Source organism: Dasypus novemcinctus, chromosome 12 (assembly GCF_030445035.2).
Source record: "Dasypus novemcinctus isolate mDasNov1 chromosome 12, mDasNov1.1.hap2, whole genome shotgun sequence".
NCBI lineage: Eukaryota > Metazoa > Chordata > Mammalia > Cingulata > Dasypodidae > Dasypus > Dasypus novemcinctus.
Genome location: NC_080684.1, coordinates 57,652,909 through 57,678,717, shown reverse-complemented (window position 1 = coordinate 57,678,717; position 25,809 = coordinate 57,652,909). Strand labels below are relative to the sequence as shown.

Sequence of the window (25,809 nt, the reverse complement as noted above, 5' to 3'; positions counted from 1 at the left end):
TACCCAACCACTATCTATTAAATGGTTATTTTGAACCCAGAATTTTCCTAAGTACATGACATGTATAATCTCATTTAATACTAGAGAATCTTATGAGCTTATTTTAAAATATTTAAAACACATAGATATGAACATATGTGAAAACTGAAATTTCCTTCTTTAACAGGATACCATTGTGAGGTCTGAAGATTCATTAGACTGGTGAAATCTTTTTTAGTGTTTCTATCATCACATCTTTATCTATTTGAAGTGTCCAAGAACTTGTCTTACAATATTTACCGTATAATACATGGTTTTTGTTTGCTTTTAAAATTTAAATATGTCAAATACATATGATAAAGAGAATAAAAGGTATTGCAACAGTGGTTTGTATATTTTCTTTTTTGTTAAAGCTCAGCATTGTATTTTTATTATTTTAGGGGACTTTATTTGTATTATACTTTCACCTTATGTTGTTGGTAAATTTTATCCTTCCTTTTCCTCTTCCTCCTCCTCCTCCTCCTCCTCCTCCTCCTCTTCCTCCTCCTCCTTTTCCTCCTCTTCCTCCTCCTTTTTCTCCTCCTCTTCCTTGCCCCCTTCCTGTTCCTCTTCTTGCTCTTTAACATTCTCCTCCTTCTTTTCTTCATCTGTTTCAGATTCATCAGGAGTAAATACCATTGCTTGTTCCAGTAAGATATTTGGAAATTGGTGCTGTATTATCAGAACACATATGGTACTTAGTATAAAACAAAGTACTCTCAGTATGAAAGTAAATATACACAATGGATCACACACAACTGGCCGGGGAACTTCCCACCTTGGGTACCAAAATGGGTAATCTGTAAATAAAGAAGCAATTGAAAGTTGTATTTCATGCAAAGTAGTTAAATCTTTCAAGAAATAAAGGACAAAAATACATACATATGGCTTCGTCACGATCTGCATTACCTAGAAAGAAAAAGAAAGTTCTTAAAGAATTACATAATTTTTTTTCTCCAGAATGTTTTCCAACCATTATCCTAGTTCTCCAGCATCATGCAGTCATCTTTGATGTCACCCCTCCAACCTGTCATGAGTTGTAAAGTATAATATATTCTCTTAGTAAACGTCAGCCTAGCCTTTTAGAGACAGCATGGAAGCATAGGAATGAAGAGGTGTGCATAGTACTAATTCTGTCTCTAAATCATTGTTACCCTTGTATGTCATTTCCCTTTAGCCCTTTAAAATTTGTTCCAGCTCCATCATTTTAGGATTCTACAACATCTCTTTCTTTATCCCAGGTAACTCCAAATTAATCTTCTGAATCGGGTCCCTTTCCTCATTTAATTCTAATTTTCAGAACTTTCAGTTGCTTTTCATTTCTCATTAACTATACAGAATGGCATTCACTGTGTTTAGCTATCTAGCCCAAAAGGATCATAATACTTTTCTGGAAAAGATTCGCTGTATTCTGCCCACTAGGTCAGAGAAGGTCAGTACAACCACTCCTGGCTTCCACAAGGAAGGAAAGTTGAAGGGTGAATGAGGTTTTACACATCCGGTGGCAACCATGGTCTTTGTCTTGCACTTAAAGGTAGTATCATAGCAAGACTTACTCCTGAGAGACCTAGGAGATGAACCTCATCTTTGAGGTTATTTTAGCCTTTTCTTAGTGTTATTTCTAACTTTATATCTTATGTACTGCTTTCTATTTTAGGGCTTCTTTTAAAAAATTCTTTCACCATATAATCTGTATTTTCTCTACTTCCTTCTCTGTATGAGCAATGATATAATTAGTGTCAATTTTCATTGATTCCATTCTTGTTCTTTTACTTCTGTATTTGATTAAACATTTAAATTTACTTATATCTTTATTATTTGATCTATAAGCTTTAAATAAGACCTTTTGGCTCCTGGCTATAAAAGACAAAGATATAAGTATATTTTATAACTCTTCCTTCTCTTCTCAAATTTTATTAATTATATCATTTTTATATTTCCAGCAATTTGTTACATTCACATTTTGCTGCAATGCACTGAGGCAGTTGGTAGGAGCTTCTCAAAGATTCTTGAGTATTGCAGCAATTTCCTAGTAAGCTTTTGAGAACCAGTTATTTTGGTTCTTCAGACTGAGAGATCGGCAATGTCTACTTCCCTGACCTTCTAACTAGTTTCTCTGCCTTTTCAAGGAAACTTCCCTGACCTTTGCTCCCTAACATTTACAACATTCAGTTAAGCTGCATTTCTTATATTAAACTATGTTATTGCTAGAATACTGTTGTATACCTGTGATAAGTCTCACTTGATAATGGTTCTTTCAGTGTGCTGTTGTATTCAGTTTGCTAGTATTTTGTTAAGGATTTTGGCTTCTATAGTCATTAGGGATGTTGTAATTTTCTTTACTTAAAATATCATTATCCACCTTGGTATTAGGGTGAGGCAGGCCTCATAGAGTTAGAAAGTGTTCCCTCCTCTTAGATGTTCTGGAAGAGTTTGAGGAGGATTGGCATTAACTCTTCTTGAATGCATGGTGGCTTGGAGTTAGACTCCAGAAAAATATGTTCTTAATCTTAGTCCATTTCTGTGGGTGTGACGCCATTGTAAATAGGACCTTTTGGTAAGATTACTTCAGTTAAAGTGTGGCTCAACTGAATCAGGATAGGTCTTAATTATATCACTATAGTCCTTATAGAGAAGGCCACAGACAGAGAAGGCAGAAGAAATAGCTGGAAGATAGAAGTCAATGGAATCCAAAAGAAAAAGGAGAAGATGCCTTCATGTGTATTGCCATATGATGGAAAAGCTAAGGAACTCCAAAGACTGCTGGCCAGCCAGAAGATACAAAATCCTGGGAGAAGCAAGTCTTCTAGTCTCAATTTTCTTTTTATGGAATTTATTTTAGCAAATAGGATTCTAAAACAGTTTGTTACTGGAAAGCAGGGTACTATTATTGCAAATACCTAAAAATGTGGAAACAGCTTTGGAATTAGGTTATAGTAGAGGCTGGAAGAATTGTGAGGTCTCAAAAATGAGTGAGAGTTGTAAAGAAAGTCATTATTGTCTTAAATAATACATAAATCATCATGAACAGAATGTTGGTAGAAATATGGATATTAAAGGTACTTCTGGTGAGGCCCTATAAGGAAATGATGGCTGTATCCTTGTTATAAAATGGTAGAGTATTTGGGAAAATTCAGGTTTAACGTCTGATTGGAAATGGAACTTGTAAGCAATGAACTTGGATATTTAGCTGAGGAGATTTCTAACCTAATTGTGGAAGCAGCAGCCTCATTTGTCTTTACAGGGTATAGTGAAATGAGAAAGGAAAGGTATAAACTGAGGAAACCAGCAATTAATAACTTGGAAATTTCTTGACCTATGAAAATTGTAGGCTCTGAGACTAAGGTCAGAAGTGGCTCTTTTAGTAAACTTCCTGAGTTTCCAGGCTGTGAATCTCCAGAGGACAGGATTATACCTGAAGGCTAACTAAACAACCATCTGCAAAAGAAGATGTGGCTCAGCATGGATCCAGTCAGCCATTTCAATAAAAGCCAGGATTTGAAATGCAGTTATCCAGGAAGGAATGGTGGAAAGTTCTATTGTCTGAAGGTTCAGACCCACTTGAACTGCATGGAAAGCCACCAAGAGTTTTGCAAAATTCGTGTTAGCCAAACCACTGCCAGCCTGGAATGAAAGGGACAGAGAAGGAATGAACTGAAGAAGAATGACATCAAGGGCAGGAAAATGGAAGCAAGCAGAGGTCTAGAACAAGTCCACCCATATGTGTGGAAAGGGTGGGTCCACCCTGCACTTGGATCCCTAACCAATTTTGATGAAACTTTTTTCTTAGCATTGTTCTAAAATGGTTTAAGACTTTTGGGATGTTGTGATGGAATTAATGTATTTTGAATGTGAAAAGACCATGTCTTTTTGGAGTCCAGAAGACAGATTGTGGGGGCCTGGAGTTAGGAACCTCAGAAAAATGTTCTTAATCTTAATTTATTCTGTGGGTGCGAACCCACTGTAAATAGGACCTTTTGAATAGGTACTTCAGTTAAGATGTGCCTCAAATGAAGCAATATGAGTCTTAACCTTGTAACTAGGAGCTTTATAAAGAAGACCAGAGAGACAGAAATACAGAGAGCAGCTGAAAGCTGCTGGAAGTCAACAGAATCCAGAAGAGAAAGGAGAAGATGCCTCTATGTGCATTGCCATGTGGTGGAAAAGTGAAAGAACCCCCAAAATTGCTGGCCAACCAGAAGATACCAATCCTGGAGGAAGCAACTTTTAGCAGCTAGGAAACTAAAACAGAATGCTTGGTAAAATTTAACAGTGAAGTCATCTGGTCCTGGGCTATTCTGTGTTGGAAGGTTTTTGATTACTGATTCAATATCTTTACTTGAGATTGGTCTGTTGAGATATTCTGCTTTCTCTTGAGTCAGCATAGGTAGTCTGTATGTCTAGGACTCTGTCCATTTCATCTAGGTATCTAATTGTTGGAATACAATTATTTATACTATCCTCTTATAATCCTTTTAACTTCTGTGGGTTTGTTAATAATGCCCCCACTTTCATTTCTTATTTGGTTATTTGCATCCTCTTTCTTTTCTTCTTTATAGAGCTGAAGTTTTGTCAAATTTATTCATCTTTTCAAATAATTAACTTTTGTTTTGTTGACTATTTTTCCCCCTGTATTTCATTTGTCCCTGCTCTAATCTTTGTTTTTCCCTTCCTTCTGCTCATTTTGTGTTTAGTTTGCTTTTCTTGTACGAATTCTTCCAGTTATGAGGTTAACACTCTGATTTTAGATCTTTCTTCTTATTTAATGGAAGGATTAGAGCTGTAAATTTCCCTCTCAGCATTGCCTTTTCTGTATCCTATAAATTTTGCTATGCTATTTTTCTAGTTTGCTAAGCAGCTCAAAGCAGTTACCGCAAAATGGGTTAGTTTTTTAACAATGGGAATTTATTAGCTTAGAAGCTTATATATATATAGTATTGAGGCTGAGAAAAATGTCCAAGTCAAGGAATCATCAGGCAATGCTTTCTTCTGAAAGACCAGATTCTGGAAATTCTGGACTCCTGTCACATGGCAAGTCACATGGCGGCACCTGCTGGTCTCCCTCTTCTCTTCTGGGTTTCATTGCTTTCAGCTTCTTGCTTTCATGGCTTTCTCTCTTTCTTGCTCTATATTCATCCCATTAAAAAAGGACTCCAGTAAGAAGATTAAAACCTACTCTGGGTCATGCCTTAATTGAAGTAACTTATTCAAAAGGTGCTACTTACAATAGGTTTACACCCACAGGAATGGACATGATTTTAAGACATGATTTTCTGGGGGTACACATGGTTTCAAACCACCACAGTTTTCTTTCCGTTTTTCATTCACCTAAAGATATTTCCTAATTTTCCTTGTGATTTCTTCTTGACCCATTCATTGTTTATGAGGTTGTTGTATAATTTCCACATATTGGTGAGTTTTCTAGTTCTCCCTTTGTTATTGATTTCTAGTTTCATTCCACTGTGGTCAGAGAAGATACATGGCATTATTTTAATGTTATTGAAATTATCAAAACTTGCTTTATGCCCTAACATGTGGTACATTCTGGAGAATGACTCAGGTGCACTAAAGAAGGACATCGACATAGTGGTAAGGTTGCTATATTTCAACTGAAGTGGTAAAATGTTGATTCTAAATACTGTTTGAAGTGATGTATGCATGTTGTTACCTTTGGATCAACCATTAAAAAAGGTTGTACAATGTATCTATTATACAAGGAGATATAGTAAAATATCACAACAGACAAATTAAATGTCATATAAAAATTTTCAAAAAACTCAAAGGAAGTCAGAAAAAGGGAAACAGAACAATACAAATAGAGGGGAAAAACTAAAACAAATAACAAAATGGTACTCCTAAATCCAAATATATTAACCAGTACCTTAGAGGTGAATGGTTATCAATTCACCAATTAAGATAGAGATTGTCAGGGTGGATTTAAAAAACCATGGCCTGACTAAATGCTGTCTCTAAGACACTCACCTCAAATATAATGATACAGGTATGTTAAAAGTAAACACAAATAAAAAGAAAGCTGAAGTAGCTGTATTAATATTAAACAAAGTCGGCTTCAGGGCAAAGAAAATTACCAGGTATAGAGAGGGACATAACATATTGATAAAATGGTAGTTAATCAAGAAGCATAATATTCTAGTTGTATGTCTCTTTCAAAAATTTCAACATATGTGAAGAAAAATTAACGGAACTTAAAGCAGAAGTAGATACATACACACATAATTATAGTTGAAGCTTTTAACATCCCTTTCTCAACAATTGGTAGAACAACCAGACAGAAAATTATCAAGAATATAAAAGGACTTAATAACAGCAGAATCACATTTTTTTTCAAGCACCTACGGAACATATACCAAGGTAACCACATGCAGGGCCCAGTACCAAATCTCAACAAATGTAAAAGAAATGAAATAATACAGAATGTGCTCTCTGATCACAGATCAAACTAAAGATCAATAATAGAAAGATAACTGAAAAATAGTATTTACAAAAGGTTCACAAAAATGAAATACTTAGGGGTAAATCTGACAAAACATGTCAGATTGATATGGTGAAAACTATAAAACACTAATGGAAGGATCATTCATTCTCCAGTGAATGAAGACACAAACTATATGGATTGGAAGAGTCAGTATGGTAATAATGACAATTTAATGCAATTTAATGCAATTCCCATCAAAACTCTGGCAAGACTTTGTAGACATAGACAAACTTATTCTAAAACCTATATGGAAAGGTACAGGCCCTTGAATAGTTAAAACAATCTTTAAAAAGAAGATAATTCTACGGAAGTGAATTATCTCACTGTAACCTCTCAAGAGGCACATGGGTTTGGTTTCTCCCATTGCTGAGGATCTTACTATGATTACTTGATTAAGGTTGTTTTGGCCAGGATGCTCTAATGTGAAGTTATTCTTTTCTGCTTAATAATTTTTGGGGCTTGAATCATGTTCCCTACAAAAGACATGTTTTCATTTTTACATGTTCTTGTAGGTATGAACCCATTTGTAAATAGGATCTTTCAAAGATGTTTTTATTAGTTAGGGTGTGGCCAAACACCCTAATCTGTATTACTGTAGGCTGTATAAAGAGAAAATTCAGGTGAAGTCAGAAAAAGCCATTGAAGACTAAGGGCATCATCGTTGATGGAGGAAGAGATGCAAGTCAAGGGTTGCAATAAGCCATCACCAAAATGCTACGACTCTGAGAAGAAGCATTGACTTGCTAACGCCTTCATTTGGGACTTCTGGCATCTAAAATCACGAGCTGATAAATTCTTGTTGCTTAAGCCAACCCACTGTGTGGTATTTGTCATAGCAACCTGTCTGCCTCTTTGTATATTGCCTACATTGCTCTGACCTACTTAGTGGCTTTAGGACTAGATTTTCAGAAAGAAGAAGAGCAAGCCTGCATCTTGATTCAAGTGAGAAAGGGCAGAAATGTTAAGATGGATTCACTCCAGCAGTGGTTTATGATGAAACTATCCACTTGTTTCTTTAGCACAAAAATATAATTTGCCCCTTACCTACTGTCTGACTTTATCCCTTACCACATTCCTCTAAGCACTGGATATTCTGAGGATAGTTACACTTTTGAGTTATATGCTCTTATGTTTAGAACAGCTAAAAGAAAATTATAATCACACATATTTCCCACTTTTCTCCTTCTGAAAATTTTGGGGATTTTGGGTTTGGGGGGAAGGTAAATGAAAAGGCTATTAAACATTTGCTACATTAATTCTTTTCTCTTCATAAATAGTCTGGGATATCCTATCCTTAAAATAGTCATTCTCAAACAGGCTACTCTTTCAGTAATTTACTGTGCAGGATTTCAGAGTACAACCCTTAGTTCTCATTTCCTCTTTCTGACATCCTTATATACCTTTAAGGGCAGGAAAAGGGGTAAGGGAGGGTAAAAGAGATTGCAACTTAGAAAAACCTAGAGAGTATTCTGTTTCAACCTTCCTTTAAAAATATAATAATATTATATGCAAAGGAACAATATGAACATGACAATGAAAAACGAATGTTCAATCACTTCATTTTTCTTGTCCTTCAGTGCATCATAGATTTTTTCTTTTCAAGTTTAAGTTATTTTCTACATCTTACTGCATAGAAAATCTGTGCAAGTGTCATCTCTGCCACATTCAGTACAAAATGTTCCTTGTTTATAAGGCCTTCTCGTCAGAGATTTTCTACAAAAAAGCAGAAAACATTTAGTAAGAAAAATGTCTCAACTTTTATATGGGATTTAAATAATATATTTACTGATTTTTCATAAAGGTGATTTAGTTAAGGAAATGGACTCAATAATGTACTCCTTCCCCCCCAAGACAGTCTCTTCGGAAACAAATACCTTTGTTCTTAAAGCAAAGTATTGTAACTTTTTTTAAAGTTAATTTTTATCTATTTATTTCCCTCCCCCACCCCTCGCTGTTTTGTGCTCACTGTTCTCTGTGTCTTTTTGTTGTGTGCTCATCTTCTTTTTAGGAGGCACCAGGAACCAAACCGGGGACCTCCCATGTGGGAGGGAGGTGCCTAATTGCTTGAGCCACATCCACTCCCTGTTTGTTGTGTCTCTTGTCTCTCCTCATTGCATCACCTTGTTGTGACATCTCGTTGTGTCATCTCATTTTGACATCATGTTGTGACATCTCATTGTGTCATTGCATTGTATCATCTCATTGCATCAGCTTGCTGTGCCAGTGCTTCATGTCAGCTCACTGTCTTGCTTGTCTTCTTTAGGAGGCATGAGGAACTGAACCCAGGACTTCCCATGTGGGAAGTGGGTACCCAACTGCTTGAGCCACATCTGCATGCTTTCTATAAATCTTTATTGGCCTCCTCCCTTCACTTTCACATCCTTTTCCTAAAGGTCTGGGACCACAGATAAAAGCTGATAAAGCTCCTTTGAGATCTATACAATTTAGCTGTACCAACCTCTAACCTTCCTTAAAATAGCCATCTATGTCCTGATCACACTCCTTATTCACTGAAGATTTTGGCACCTGGCTCACTGTCACTCTTTCCAGTCCAAAATTTTCCATTTTCTTAGAATCTAGGACCTAGATGATTACAAAATTCATATGGATGATTCATCCAATAACCTATCCTCTCTGTTATTGGATGTCCTAATCATCAAAAAACTTCCCAATACTCCATAATCATTAACAATTCTTGAAGCCACTAAGTATCTCACCATCCTCTAAAACTGCTCTACCTGTGAACTCACAAAATCAGACATTCTACTCTGATTATAACTTCCTATCCTTCCAGGTTATTTTCTTATTTACTCCTGCTACACTTGCTCATTAAATTCATTGGTACCTCAAATCTATTTAATCTCCTATTTTCTCCCTATCCATCCTGTTCTTTCTTCTCTTATCTAGCATAGGTCCTTTGTTTCACACATTCTCTAGTCAAAACCTGAAACTCTCTTGCACTATTTTCTTTCACATTCACCTGTCAAAATGTCAGTGTTGAGAAAATTGGAGGACTCCAACTATCTACATGTTCTACATTTACTCCCTTACTGCTGAGCGCTACTGGAGAAAAATCATTAAACTAGGTAGATAATCCTTCTGTAGTTCCCTAGTCAACTTTCTCACTTTCCACAAAAACTATTTAAGACCTTCCCCAATCATCAAAATTATAGACTGACTGCCTTCCCTTTTATTCTCTGGACATAATCTGTCCTACTTCACAAAGAAAAATAAAAGACTAGATTGGAGCTTGAGAAATTTTCTGTCACCAAATATGACAAGCATTTCTACCCCAACTGTCTTTCTTTTCTTATAAACTGAATAATTTCTTCTCCTTCCATCTAAAGCTCATCCCCAAATAATAATGTAACCTCCAAGAGGTGGTCAATTAAAAGTGTCCTTCATGTTAAAAAACTAATGCACTCCTGAGACAATTCTTATAACATAAATTTAACATGTCTAATCTTATTTTCCATTGACTATTTTTATAAATACGTGAATAAACTACTTTGGAAAATAATATAAATCCTGTGTTAAAATATTGTAAAATAATTTACTAAAGTTAAGATTCTTCCAGAAGGTAATAGTTGGATATTCCATAAGTATAATCAATATGTCCAAGTTATGACTTATTTTATTAAGGAATTTAAAAATATTCCAATATGAATTCTTTAATCAATACCTTAACTTTCACAGTCTACAAAAGAGTTAGAAGAATATATTGAAAATTAGGACAACTCAAACCTTAAAAAATTCCCAGTTTCTTTTTTTTTTTTTAAGGAGGTGCTAGGGATTGAGTCCAGAACTCATTCATGGGAAACAGGCACTCAACCATTGAGCTACATCTACTTCCCAATGAGAGCTGGTTTTTTTCATTTCTTTCTTTTTTTAGGAGGTACTGAGATTGAACCTGGGACCTCATACATGGGAAGCAGGCTCTCAGCCATTTGAGCTATATCCGCAAACCCCAAATTTAGTTTTACATATATATTTTTTTTTAAGATTTATTTTTTATTTATTTCTCTCCCCTTCCCCCCACCACCAGTTATCTGCTCTCTGTGTCCATTTGCTGTGTGTTCTTCTGTGACTACTTCTATCTTTATCAGCTGCACAGGGAATCTGTGTTTCTTTTTGTTGCATCATCTTGCTGTGTCAGCTCTCTGTGTGTGCGGCGCCATTCTTGGGCAGGCTGCACTTTCTTTTGCACTGGGCAGCTCTCCTTACAGGGTGCACTCCTTGCGCATGGGACTCCCCTACGCGGGGGACACCCCTGCGTGGCAGGGCACTCCTTGCATGCATCAGCACTCATGGGCCAGCTCCACACAGGTCAAGGAGGCCCAGGGTTTGAACCGCAGACCTCCCATGTGAGGTGGACGCCATATCCATTGGACCAAGTCTGCTTCCCTATGTTTTTTAAAAAATGAAGTAACTTACCCTGGTGCATAGTTGCATATGAAAAGTGCTGCATTTCTAATATATCCAATTTTTGCACATGGAGTGACAGCACAACCAATTTTGTAAGAGGTGTCCCAAACAATCTAAAATAAAATTTTCAAAGAAAACATAAAATTTAATTCTAAACATTTACCCTGTCATATTAGAAATAGTAATATATTCCATTCACATAGAATCTTTATCTGAGAAATTCAAGGATTATGAACTATTCTTTATTTGGATTCAGGCAGAGAGTTATGAATTTCGGGAAGCACTTCCAAGACTGCACTAAAAAACTTCGGTAGGTTCTACCAACACTATATTCAAAGGAAAAACAGTTTGAAAGACACCGTTACAGAGTTATGCTTCAAAGCCAAAGAAAGTCACAAATGGTGAATCAATTTTGAACCTCTGGTTGAATCTGAAAGTTCTAGGCATAGAGGAAAAGGGAAAAGGGAGAGAAGAAAATATTTTGGAAGAATGTAAGCTGTGGAGGGAGGGGAGAGGAAAAAGGTATGGTAGAAGTATGAAGGGAAGAAAAGAGATACAAGAGTAGAGAGAAATTGAATGCGATCAGCATTTATCTTCACTTTTGGAGGAAATTCCATTATTAAAGAACAACAGATTCTGGGTTTTGAAGAAAAGGGAATAAAGAGAGTTTGCTTCTTATAAAAGGGATAAAAGGTCTTGAATTGGAGTGAAAAGATGGCACTAATTAAAGACATTTCAGAAATTGTCTGTTTGGCTTTAATATTTCTAATACTCCTGTGATGGTTAGGCTATTGTGTCAACTTGGCCAGGTAATTGTGCCCAGTTGTTTGGTCAAGCAAGCTCTGGGCTAACTGTAATAGAAGGGCATTTATGGACTTTAGTCACCATTGACTTTACGGCAGTGGTAAGTAATAGATACTGGTTATAATTACAGCAATCAGGGAGATTGTCATCAGCAGTGAGTGACGCTTAACCCAATCAGTTGAATCCCTTAAAAGGGGAAGTGATTCTAGCATAGAGGGAGAGTTTCCCAGCTCCTCCTTGGACAGCCAACATCTCCCAGAACTCATCAAGAATCTTCATTGGACTTTCTTGGGAACTCCTGGTTGCAGCCTGACTGTGGAACCTGGCCTTGTACATCCCCACGGCTGTGTGAGAGACTCTGATAAATCTCTTACTATCGAGATATCCCTTGTTGATTCTGTTTCCCTAGAGAACCCTGACTAATACAGTTTCCAAGTGACTAAAAATGTATTTTGTTTTGTTTTGTTAATTCTCCATGGAAGGGAGAGAAATCATTTTTATTTTCCTTTTTTTCTTTATCTCATGCCTTAGTGGTTGTGAAAGTGATTTTTAAAGAAATAGTGATGCCTTAAAGCATACTGAATAGAATTCTGCAAGAGTTGAAACAGAATCAAGCAGGCTAAATGCAGGAAACAAGAATGTCCAGTCTAAGACTAGAATTAAGGAATGAAAAATACAGGAGTAGATCAGAGAGTTTACTGAGGTCTTGAAGTCATATTGAAGTCTAGCTTTGATATGAGTAAGACAATGCAGTATCACTATAACTTTCTAGGAGAGGAAAGAATTATCAACACATTTTTGAAGCATGAATTGTTGGAAGGAACAGAAAGACATGAGTTCAAAATCAATAAATTTTAAGTTCTACAATAAAATATGATATTAGGTTTACTGACTGAGAAACAGTCATCTTTTAAATAAATTTGGAATTTCACTCAATAATTTGTTTCTTTGTACAAATATTTGTTGAAAACCTAAATATTGTCATGTTGCTGTGCTAAGAACATATGGATGAGAACATAAGGTACCTGCAATCAATGTAGTATTAGATATATTAAAAGATGGCTATAAAACAATGTGATATATGAAATAACAAGTGGTTTAGTATTCCTGGTGTATGAAGTATGAGGGTAGATTGTTAGAACATGAGGCAGGGAAATAATATAATTAAACTGCATTTAAAGTGTTTTCATCAATCAGGTAGAAAGTAGTATATGCCTAAATCTATGCAAAAAAATAAGTATTTTAGTTATGTTTATGGTCAATAATTTAAAAATAATTTTGTTATTTCATTTTCTAGGGTGAGAAGAGTGTCTATTATCTCTGTGTATGGAGACTAAGTTTACTATATTTAAAAGTGCTTTAATTGTATGGCTTACATCATAAATGGAATTACAGGCATTTTGAAGATCTCTGACAGGAATTTTTATTCTATTAGATGTAGTCATTTTACCACTTGAGTTTCTTAATAAATTTGAAACCTAAACAATAAAAACCAGGCAGAAAAGTAATTGAGTCTATTGAATTAACAAAATTTAAAAAATTAGATACCTGAATATAACGAGAACAATCTCCAGTACAAGTGTTATTTTCATAAACATAGAACTGCCCCTCTTCATACCAACTTCTGATCGCAATACTTGCAGTAAATTCATTTTCAGGGCCAATCCACATATTTTCACCAATACCATGAAATATAGGATGGGACATTTGTATATCTTCCAAATAAATATTAGGTGAATACACACATTTTTTCCCCCATGCTCTAGCAGTCCGTGATAAAGCTACATCCCAAGTCTGAAAAAAAAAAAAAAAGAATGCAAAAAGCAATGAAAACAATATACTAATAATGTTTTTCTTGTGCTCTAAATTATTTTACTTACTTTCTCATAATATTTTTAAGAAAAACATAATTCTAACTTTGCATTTATCAGTCTTCTTTGTGGAATTTACATGGAAGAAAAATTTTGAGATAACCATAAGTGAAATGATGATTTCTTGAGGCAAAAAAAAGATGGTAAATCTGGATATCTGGATAAGGAGTATAATGTAGTTCTCTGTATGGTTTTTGCAATTGTCCTGTAAGTGTAAAATTATTTCAAAATAAAAAGTTTAAAAACAAAAAGAAATCATGGAAATCTTTTGTAGCTAAAATATCTAAATGTTAGATGGTGCAAATTATTAAAATATTCCTACATGTAATCTGTTCAGAACTATATATTTTTAATCCACTGCCTTTTTGTATGTAGTGATACAACTTAAAAGATTATTCATTTAAGCACTATTTATTGAGCATCAGTTATATGCAAAATATTGCATTGTAAGGAATACAAAGCGGGGGGTGGCGATATGGTTTGGTGGTTGAGTGCTGGCTTCCCACATATAAGCACCCAAGTTCAACTCCCAGCCCTGGTACTGAAAAAAATTAAATTAAATTAAATTAAAAAGAAAAAAAAATGAATACAAAGAGAAGCCACCCATAAATTTTGTCCTACAGGTTTATAGTTAGAAGAATAATCTGGAAAATTTCATACATAAAAAACTCTAACAACATATTGTGGTGCTTGGTAAATGTTATAAAAGAGGCACATATAAAATTCTATGGAATTCAAAATTTTAGAAAATATCACAAGAAGCTTCTCCTTGGCTAGCTATCTGGAAATATCCAGAAATGTGTACTGTTTAAAAATTTTTTTTATTTTTAAAGAAACTTTAGATTACATAAATGTTACAGCAGAAATATAGGGGATTTCCACATAGCCCCTGCCCCTCCCACACTTTCCCATATTAACATCTTTTCATTAATGTGGTACATTTACTAAAATTGAGGAACACATATTGAAGTATTGTTACTAACTAGGGACTATAGTTTACAGAATAGTTTACACTTTGCCCTACACAATTTTATAGATTTTGACAAAATGTATAATGGCCTGTATCCATCATTGCGATGTCATGAAGGACAATTCCAATGTCCTAAAAATGACCCCATGCTGTACCTATTCTTCCCTCTTCCTCCTCTCAGAACCTCTGGGGGCCACTACCTTTATATCAATGATACAAGGTCTTCCATTGCTAGAATAATAATAAGTCTACTTTAGTTTATAGTTTTATTCCTCCTTTATGTTTGTTCATTCCTCAATCTTTAGGATTTTGGGATCGTGATGCCCACCATGTTTCTCATTGAGAGGGGGCTTAGATCCCATGGGGCAGATGGATGGAACTGTCTTGCTTACAGTTGTGGATACTCTGTTTTTTTGGGATGGGCATTGTCCATCGTCCTCCTTCTGTTAGTTGTCTTGGGTGAGTTCAATAAACCGGAGAGTAGGCGTTGCAACTCTTCTGAGATTCAGAGCTTAACTGACATATGAATAGATTGAAGATTTAAGTCTCTGGGACATATATTTAATGAGTATAGTGCTAATTATAAGTTAAAATAAAAGGGGTGTAAGAGCCATGTATAGGGAAATTATAATTGAGTCTAACTGTTACACTGGGGAACATATATTCCCAAGTAAGGCAGGATGCTGAATTCCTGACATTGGCTTCCCTGCCTATACTGTCTAGATGTCTTTAGAGCCCTCAGGAGCCCCACTTTTTGAGGCACTGTTTACTGTGGCAGTCAATGAGATGCTGCTGAGTTGTATATATGTGTAACCTCTGGAATGATCTCCCAGCTCACTCTGAAATCTCTTAGTCATTAAAACTCATTTCATTTAATAGTTCCCCCTTTTGATCAAGGTCTATTTCCAAATGCATCATTAGTTGGCACTTCATAATAATCTCTCAGTGCCAGGGAAGCTCATCCCCAGGACGTCATGTCCCATGCTGGTGGTGGTGGAAGGGGAAGGTAGTGCATATACATATAAAAAACTAAGTTAAATTTAAATTTCACAAAAACAAGATTCATCAGTACAACCATCATCATTAAGGGACTTGGCACAATGGTCTGTCCTCCTTTACTAGGCACTGCCCATGTAATCAAGGGGTCTTGGCACTCTATTAGAGAATGTAGCAGGATTTCCCAGGATGGGAATTCAATAAGGCACTGTGGGAACATACAGAAGAAACTGTCACTGTCATAAAAGATATCATATCTTAGTGATAAAATGCAATTTTAAAAAAATTTGTAATTTTAAAATTTTATTTGTTATTTTATTATTATTATTTTATTACTTCTTTTGCTTTGTTTTTGGGGAGTCTGAGTCACAGAAGTGTCACAATGGTGGCAGGGGAGGATCACTGGCCCAAGGTGTCTGTAATGGGGGAATGTATGGGAAGGCTGCACCTAGGGCATACCTCTATAACATATGAACATGTTCAAGTATTTATGGGGTGCTGTCTTGGTGAGAGGAGATCCACACAACAGCAGAAATGTGTACTTGTGTCATCATTTAAAGGCTCATTAAGTTCATTGTTCAGTTAAGGACCAGCACAAAAACAATACACATAGAAAAATTTATAAAATGGCTGTCAAACAACAACGCTAAATACATATATTATTATGGATTGAATTTTTGGAATTGGATAATGGGTAGAGGCTGAAAGAATTCTGAGGTATTTGATAGTAAAAGCCAGGTTGTGTTGAAGAAACTGTTGGTAGACCTATGGACATTAAAGGCAATTCTAGTAAGGCTTTAGAAGGATGATGAATGTGTTACTGGAAGCTGGAGGAGAGATTATCCCTGTTATAAAGTGGCAGAGGACTTGGCAGAATTGTGTTTCTACCACACCTTAACTAATAACAAAAATGTATAGAGTATGACTGAGGCAGAGTAAAGGTAAAATATTATTTAGAGACTATAGAATTGCTGGCTTTGGTTTGTAATTTTATTTTGAAGTTTGCAGACATAGTCATAAAAGAAGTTGTTCATATTCTATGTTTTTGTTTTTGCTCAGTTTATCAGATTTGGAGATTAAGTAAGGTTATTCTAGACCTGTAAAATGAATTCTGGAATTTCCCTTCTCTCATTTTTTAAAGACTTATAAATAATTTTAATATCACTGAAAATATCTATTCTTTGAAGATTACATTACTAAGCAAGAGCTCATTGCTCAGTGTGCACTGAAACTAATATTATGACATCAGGATTCTGAGAAAAGAATGGGTTTTTATGGAAAGTTGACCAGCAACAATACAGGAGCAAAGTTCAAATCTGTCTCCCTCTCATGTGGTCATGTGAGTTTTATTTGGTATAAAGAGGAGTGAGGGAGTCTTAAAACAGAAGCACTAAACCTAAGCATATGGGGCATGTGTAGTAGCTCAGAAAATGGCAGCCTAAGCATGTAAAAAAGGTGGTTTTACCTTGGGTATGTTACTTTCAGTCACAGTTAGTAGGAACTGTGCAAGTGTGGTTTCAGTGAATCCCTGAGAACTGGTTAGAGCTAGTTGGGGCTGGGGAAGACTGACCATAAGTGGTTCAGGTTACAGGTAGGCCATAGGGAGGTCAAGGAAGTATCCAACTACAACAATAAGTATGAGTTAATTAGTCCTGTTGCAAAGGCTTCAGTCCCCCTTATTTTTGTTTATTCTTTAGTCTTGAGGGATTTGGGGTGACAACTGTTCTGGTTGATTCAGGCTGTGGGGGGAAATAGATATAATGGGGTAAAGGAATGGCGTTGTTTTGCTTGCAGTTGAAGGTATTCAATGCTTCTAATACTTGGCTGAGTTATTTTCATTATCTTGTTGTTTGTCCTCTTCTGGCAGAGTTGGGATAAGACATAGAAACAAAGCTTAAAGGGGAGAAAAAAGATAATAATTAGAATCAGAGCAGATTGTCCTCTCTTTAATATGGTTGAGAATCAAGACCCAATTCCCAAAGGAAGCCAGCTAAACAAGTCAAATCAGAGAAAACTTCTTTTCACAACATTAATTTGTTTTTTCACATGAAATAATATTGTTGTAACAGCAGATTTGTTAGGTATAAAATTTCAGCATTTGATGGAGCTGGCAACATCTGGGAATATAGTATTGAAATAGCCAGGCCTGGTTCAAATCTCTAAAACAAAACAAAACAAAACAAAACAATAGAGAAAGGGCAAAAAGCTGTTTGAGAGAACTGGTCAAGAGACCAGGACAGTGATGTACAACCCCCAGGACAATGAGGGACAGAGAGATGAAGAATCTGAAATGACAACTGTTATTTACTAAACCCCCATGGGGGCCAAGAATGGCATTCATCCCACACACTCAAGGTGTGCAGCCTGGATAAAACTCATGGCTCACTGCAGCTGACGGACAGGAGAACAGATGTTTTTTTCCCTGGGGAGAGGGAGGGTGTGGCAAACAGTGGTTTCTCTTCAGTCAATTTGGCCAGCTGAGCTCACTTTGAATCTTAGTTCTGGTTAGACCAGAATCATAGGCAAGCAGAGGTTGAAAAAGATACCTCTGTGGAAAGATTTGCTGACGAGCATCATCTGCTGGCCAGTAAGGAAACTTTAAGGAGAAAAACCATTTTTAGGTCTCTCTTGTACCTGAACCCCTGGGAGAACATCTGTGCCCCATTAGTGAGTCCCTGGCCTGATTTTGACAACTTAAGCTGGGCAATTTTAAAGACTCAGAATAAGTCAAACCAAAAAATCAAAGAAGAACAATGAAAAAACATCAGTAGTCAAGAGAGAGATATTGACCATCAGAGTAAATTCACCAATATATTTAGATGCCTAAACATCAGCAAAAAATTACAAACCATACTAAGAAACAGGAAGAAGTGGCCCAGCAAAGGAACAAATCAAATATCCTAATGAGACACAGGATTTGAGAACTAATCAATTATAATTACACACATTTCCTAAATTAATTCAATGAGTTAAAGGAAAATATAACTAAAGAAATAAGGGAGAGCATAAAGAACAGTGTGAAAGCATGCAAAGACAAGTAACAGATCTTATGGGAAAGAGAGGCATGATGGATGAGGTTAAAAATACATTAGAGGCACATAAGAGCAGATTTGAATTGCTTGAAGACAGAATTAGTGATTTTGAAGACAGACCATGTGAACTGGAAAAGAGAGGAGAACAGAAAGAGAAGTGGGAAAAAATGGAAAAGAATCTCAGAGAATTGAATGACAAGGCAAAACACACAAACATTTGTGTTTGTCCCAGAAGGAGCTATTCTTGTTCCAGAAGAAGAGAACGAAAAAGGAGCAGAAAGAATATTTGAGGAAAGAATGACTGAAAACTTTCCAACTATTTGAAGGACACAAATAACAATATCCAAGAAGGACAATGCACCCCAAACAGAATAAGTCTGAATAGACCTACTCTGAGACACCTACTATTCAGAATAACAAATGTCAGCGATAAGAGGATTCTGAAAGCAGCAAGAGAAAAGCAAAGCATCACATACAAGGGAAATTTAAGATTAAGTGCCGACCTCTCATCAGAAACCATGGAGGAGAGAAGAAAGTGGCATGCTGCATTTAAGGTACTGAAAGAGAAAAACTGTCAGCTGAGAATTCTGTATCTAGCAAAGCTGCCCTTCAAAAATGAAGGTGAGTTCAAAGTTTTCATAGACAAACAAAAATTGATAGAATATGTTACCAAAGAACAAGATTTGCAAGGGATACTAAAGGGGGTTCTGCAGCCTGAAAGGAAAAAACAAGGGTAAGAAATTTGGAGAAGAGTGTAGAGATGAAGATTATTAAGAAGGGTAAAAGGAAAGTATAAGAAGACAGACAACAGAACAATATGACAACAGAGAGCCAAGGGGAGCCCATACGGCTCAGTGATTGAGTGCTGGTTTCCCACATACGGGGTTCAATACCTGGCCCTGGAACCTCAAAATAATTAATTAAAAAAACAACAACAGAGAGCTGAAGGACAAAATGGATGAAGTAATGCCTTTACAGCAACAGAACTGAATGTTAATGGATTGAACTCCACAATCAAAAGACATAGATTGATAGAATGGATAAAAAAATATGAGCTGTCTATATGTTGTCTACAAGAGAACCACCTCAGATGTAAGGCTACAACCTGGTTAAAAGTGAAAGGGTGGAAAAAGGTATTCCATGCAAACAGTCACCAAAAAAGAGCTGGAGTAGACCAGATAAATGTAAAATAACATTAAAGTATAGGAACAATAATTGCTCAGTGCAACTGGCAAATATTTCCTGTGATCAATATTCTACAATTTTTTTCACACAAAATAAACACTTGCTTTAACTGAGGAGGGCTGGAGAAGAGATATTTTGGATACTTTATTATTCTTTAACTCTTTCTTACTCATATTCTTTAATTAAAATAATCTATCTGGATCAGTAATGATGTAGTATGACTACTGTTGAACAAGATTTTGAGTTTTTCTGCCTCAAATTATGAGTTGGCAAATTGTTATCTGCTGTAATTCATTCCAATAAGATCTGAAGAATTCCCAAATAGGAATGTGATTATCTAGAAAGGTTTTTGGCCTAAATGGAAATTAAATAACAAAAGCAATAATTTCTTTCACTCTTAAAGATTATTATGCCCAATAGAGCTATAGTATAAAAACTAGAATTATAATTAATTTCTATTATATTTGAAATATTATTTACATTTATAAATGTTGCTATGCTATTTATTTTTTATAACTGATTATATTAAATGTAACCTGGCCTTGTACTCTCATGTAAAATTTCTAATTTCCTTTTTTTTTCTTTACTTTCTTTTAATCTATTTTTCAATTTATTTTACAATTTTACAATAAAGGACTTTTTAAGAGCTAAAAAGAATCCATTGATTATACACTTTGGATAGATCACAGGGTATGTGAATATATCTTAATAAAACTGCTTAATAAACAAATAAATAATTGTGCAAGAACAGCCAGAAACAACAGCTATGTACAGTAGGGGAAATACGGAGACTGAGAGGTACGGAATTTTCTTGCTTGTTTATTGTTATTATTATTGAAATAATGGAAATGCTTTAATAATGATTGTAGTGATGAATGCACAATTACGTGATTGTACCAAATACCACTGACTGTACATTTTGGATAAATTGTATGCATTATTAATATGTATCAGTAAAATTGATTTGTTTAAAAAAAGAGGATCATGTGATTTTTTTCTTCTTCAATTTATTTATATGATTCATTACACTAAAGGATTTCCTTGTGTTGAAAACCCTTCATACCTAGGATAAAACCCACTTGATAGTGGTGTATAATTATTTTAATGAGCTTTTGAATTAAGTTTGCAAGTATTTTGTCGAGGATTTCTACATATATTCAATAAAGATATTGGGAATTTTCTTTTCTTTTTTCTGTAGTGTCTTTATCTAGTTTGGGTATGAGACTGATGTTGGCTCTATAGAATGAGTTTGGTAACATTCCTGTTCAATTTTTTGGAAGAGCTTGAGCAAGACTGGTATTAAAACATCTTTGGATGATTTGAAGACTTCACCTTTGAAGCCATCTGGTCCTGGGCATTTCATCTTTGGGAGGTCTTTGATGACTCTTTCAATCTCCTTATGTGTGACTGCCTTGTTGAGGTCTTCTTTTTCTTCCAGGCTCAGTGTAGGTTGTTTGCATGTGTCTAGGAATTTGTCCAGTTTGTCTACATTGTCTACTTTTTTGGCATCTAGTTGTTCATAGTATCCTCTTATGATCTCTCTTATTTCTGCAGAGTCATTGGTAATATTCCCCCTCTCACTTCTGATATTATTTGCATCTTCTCTTTTTTTTTCTTGGTCTAGCTAAGCATTTGCCGATTATTTTTTATTTTCTCAAAGAACTAACTTTTGGTTTTGTTGATTCTATTATTCTGTCCACAATTTCATTTATTTCTGCTCTGATCTTTACTATTTCTTTCCTCTTGCTTGGTTTGGGATTAGTTTGCTATTCTTTTTCTAGTTCCTCCAGGTGTGCAGTTAGAGCTTCTGTTTTAGCTCTTTCTCCTTTTTTAATGTAAGCACTGAGGGCTATAAATTCACCTCTCAACACTACCTTTGCTGTGTCCCATAGGTTTTGATACATTATGCTCTGATTTTCCTTCATTTCTAGATATTTACAAAATTCTCTTGCAATTTCTTCTTTGACTCACTGATTATTAAAAGTGTTATTTGATCTCCACATACATGTGAATTTTCCCTTTTTCTATTATTGATTTCCAGCTTCATTCCATTATGATAAGAGAAAGTATTTTGTATAATTTCAATCTTTTTCAATTTATTGAGACTGGTCTTGTGACCCAACACATGGTCTATCCTGGAGAAGGATCTATGAGTGTTTGAAAAGAATGCATATCCTGCTGTTTAGGGGTGTATGCTCTAAAAATGTGTTAGGTCTAGTTCATTTATATTATTCAAAATTTCTGTTTCCTTATGTATCTTCTGTCCAGATGTTCTATTCAATACTGAGAGTGGTATATTGAAGTCTCCAACTATTATTGCAGAGGTGTCTATGTCTCCCTTAAATTTTGCCAGTATGTGCCTCATGTATTGGGGTACCTGGTTTAAGTGCATAGATATTTATTATAGCTATTTCTTCTTGGTGCACTGCCCCTTTTATTTATATATAATGACCTTCTTGATCCCTTACAACAGTTTTCCATTTAAAACAATGTTATTGCTGTAAAGTTATTACTTACTCCATCCATTTTATCCTTTGGCTTTTCATTGTCATATTTTGCTACTGAATGTCTTTTTACCCTTTAATTTACCCTTCTTAATAATCTTCATTTCTACACTCTTCACCAACTCACTTGCCCTTGTTTTTTCTTTTCAGCCTGCAGCACTTTCTTTAGTATCTCTCGTAGATATGGTCTTTTGGTAACATACTGCGGGTAGTTGGAGATTATTTTATGAATCCCAAGTAGAGAAAGTTTATGTTTGTAAACTAATCTATTCCTCTGACTGCGATACCCTTTGATTTTATTAACTTCAATTGAGGGGCCTTTGATTAGTTTACTTGATAAGATTGTTTTAGGACTTTGATTTTACTAGGTCAGTGAGGCGTGACTCAGGTTGTGTCCCCACCCCCTTGCTGGGTCTGATATAATGGACTCACATGGGCAAACAGAGGAAAAAGGAAGCCAGTATAATTTATTCTGCAATGCAAGAGAGAGGATTGCTTAGTCATGAAGCCCCCAAGAAGATGGGCCCATGGATCAGCTCAAGAGGAGACAAGCATTGCTATATGCCTGATAGCTTACAGATGAACTTGGGAAGGCAGCAGAACAGCTGAGATTGATATAGAAGACCTGGAAAGAGACAAGCCCTATGCCTGGTTGAAGTGATTTTGGAGATTAGTGTGATTATCACTGATTAATTGTATTAAATCATGTATTTATTCAAGATACATGGTTTGTTCTTTCGGCTGGGCCATCTCTTTCTGTTTCCTAGTATGCCTTGTAATTTTTTGCTGATATCTAGGCATCTGAATAAGCTGGTGAATTTACTCTGATGGCTAATTTCTCTCTTGTCTATTTTTTTTCAGAGCTCTTCTTTGATATTTGGTTCAACTTATTCTCAGTCTTTAAAATTGCCCAGCTTAATTTTCAAAATTGGGCCAGGGAAAATGGCCGTGGCTCCATCAGATGAGCTCCTATCTACCATATGGGAGGCCCTGGGTTCATGTCCCAGGGTCTCCTTATGAAGGCAGGCTTGTCTGCATGCTAAGGAGCACCACCAGGCCCCACAGATGCCACGGAGAGCTGCCCAGCCCACAGATACCATGGAGAGCCAACTCAGCAAGGTGACGCATCAAAGAAGGGAGATAAGAGAGAACACAGAAGAGCCCGCAGCAAATGGACACAGAGAGCAGACAGCAAGCAAGCCGCAAGGAGGGAGGGGAAATTAAATAAATACAGACACAGAAGAACACACAGAAAAAGGACACAGAGAGCAGACAGCATGCAAAAAGCTACAAAGGGGGGGATAAAAATAAATCGGGCCAGGGACTTACTAGTGGCGTCCAGATTTTCTTGAGGCATTAGAAACAGAGAGTGTGGAGTGAGGTAACAAGCATGCTACCATCGTTGGGCAGGCCCAGCACGTTGAGATGAGGCCTCGTCTCCTGCTGGGTGAGTGCTTGGCGCAGGTAGATTGTCGCCCCCCTGCTACTCTTGCCCGTAATGGCTGCCTCCTCTATCTCCACCCAGCATCCGGTCTCCATAGGGCCTGCCTCTCCCGCGCCTCACCAGAACCCAACCCACAACTTCCCCTTATCTTCTGCCCCAGCCCCCATATACCCCCCGCCAGAATGATAACCTCACCTCTGCCCCTTTACCTAGCAACAGCCTCCAACAACCAATCGGAGGTCGCCTTCAGCTTAAGCCAATCCGCACCCCACACGTCACCCCTTACCCTCGTACCTCACCCCCAACCGTCCCCCAGCCAATTAGCGGCCTCCCCTCACATACATTGCCTTATTTGGCTTAGCCTTGCTACCGCCAGCGCCCTAGCCTATATAAACGCTTGTCTTCCTCAATAAAGCAGACGCGTTGCCACCACTCTCCATCTCCGCAGCATTCTTTGCGCCACTGTGTGTCCGCCCTTGACACCTCCCGCTGTCCGCCGTGCGCCCTCAATTGGCGCCCAAATGTGGGGCAGGTAAGGACCCCCGTCCCCTCCCGGGCCTAACAGCCCGCCGGAGAGGGCTCTTCCGTCCGCCCTTAGCGGACCCCTCGACCAGCCCCGTACAGGCTCGGTCTCTTCCGCCCGGCACTCTGCGCGGGCCCCTCATCACCTCCCCCTCAGGAGGGCTCTGGTGCACTGCAGCTCGGGCCACTCAGGCCCAGCCGCCCTAGAGGCATCCGATAAAGTCCCTGCTGTCCCTCCACCTTACCCCCGCCTCGCTCCATAATTTGGCGGACCCCATGCCTGTTCCCCTCCCACCGCAGCCATTCCTTTGTTACTTCCTCCTCATCACCTTTCTGTTTGTCGTCCTCCTCTCTGCTTTCTGCCTTGCCAACACGGCTCCTAGGGACTGGAACCCTGGCCAAAAAATCCTCTTAGCCGTTGCCTTTCTCCTTCTCATCCTCGCTCTGGTCTCCCTTATCATCCTGTTCCTCAAATGGTCTTTCCCTTTTTTCCCCTCCCTCTCTCTCGCCATGGGGACCTCTCTCTCTCGCAAGCAAGCACCCCAGGTCCGCGCCCTGGCGGCCCTGCTTGACTTCCATCAATGCAAGGTCTCCGTCCGACAGCTGCAGTCCTTTTGGGACCTCCTTCTTCCCTTTAATCCCTGGCTTGCTACCGCTAACCTCTGGGACCCTGACACCTACCGAATTCTCGTCGACCGCGTCGCTGTGGCTATACAGCACGAGAATAAACACTTTCCCCCGGGCCTTATTCCCGCCCTCATTACACTCCAGTCCTGCCTCCAGGGGGCTCGCCCCCCCAGACCTATTTTACAGAGGAGGAGGAGGCCAACGCTCCCGCCACTGCAGCCGAGGCCAACAAGGAGGGAGCGCCGCCGCCTGAGGGCCCTGCAACACCAGATGAACCAGCTCTCCCTGGGTGTGATGGATCCAGAGGAAACGAGGAATCTACTTCGTCTATACCGCGCAGCTAAACGCACTCACCCCGCCCCTCGCCCAAACCTCTCTGCTCTTCTCCTCTCCATGCTCTCGCTCCTCCTCACAACCCCAATGGTGCTCTCCAATCCACAACACCAACCTTTCAATTGGTCTCCTTTTTTATAATCCGGAAAGCACCAGTCTCCTCCCCATCACCTTCAGTCCCAGTTGGCCCAAATAAGGTTCTAAACCCTCCCCCTCAGCCTAACCCTGCACCCGCTTCGCACGGCACACCGGTTCCTTCTAGCAACGGCACACTTAGCAACAGCACACCCGTTACTCCTGACCGCCTACCCTCCCTGGACTAAGCCACCCGCTTGTATCCCTTATCAATGCCTCATTTTACTCCCTCAACTCCTCCAACCCCAACCTCACCCAAGGCTGCTGGCTCTGTTACTCCTCCACGCTCCCCTACTAAAACCATGACCAAAACGCCAAAAACCGGCCCATCGCCCGCAGCCTAAGAGGACCGTGCCACCGATTTGATTCTGTCCCCCTGTCAGCCCTTGCCCTATCCCGCTACCCCTTACCCTGCTCCTCCCGCCTACCAGCCAGCAGAGGCTGTCT

General features: G+C 37.8%; 1 protein-coding gene across 1 annotated transcript in view; it reads right to left on the bottom strand.

Moving 5' to 3' along the window:
* Nucleotides 1–465: 465 nt before the first annotated feature.
* The window catches only part of GLIPR1L2 (GLIPR1 like 2), a 41,551-nt gene continuing 16,207 nt past the window's right edge, over nucleotides 466–25,809 (bottom strand). Inside the window, exons 2-5 of the mRNA XM_058309240.2 lie at nucleotides 13,292–13,537; nucleotides 10,949–11,052; nucleotides 8,142–8,227; nucleotides 466–818 (exon numbers count right to left, since the gene is read on the bottom strand). Of these exons, the coding sequence (XP_058165223.2) occupies nucleotides 466–818; nucleotides 8,142–8,227; nucleotides 10,949–11,052; nucleotides 13,292–13,537 (789 nt within the window). The remainder of the gene's footprint in view (nucleotides 819–8,141; nucleotides 8,228–10,948; nucleotides 11,053–13,291; nucleotides 13,538–25,809) is intronic.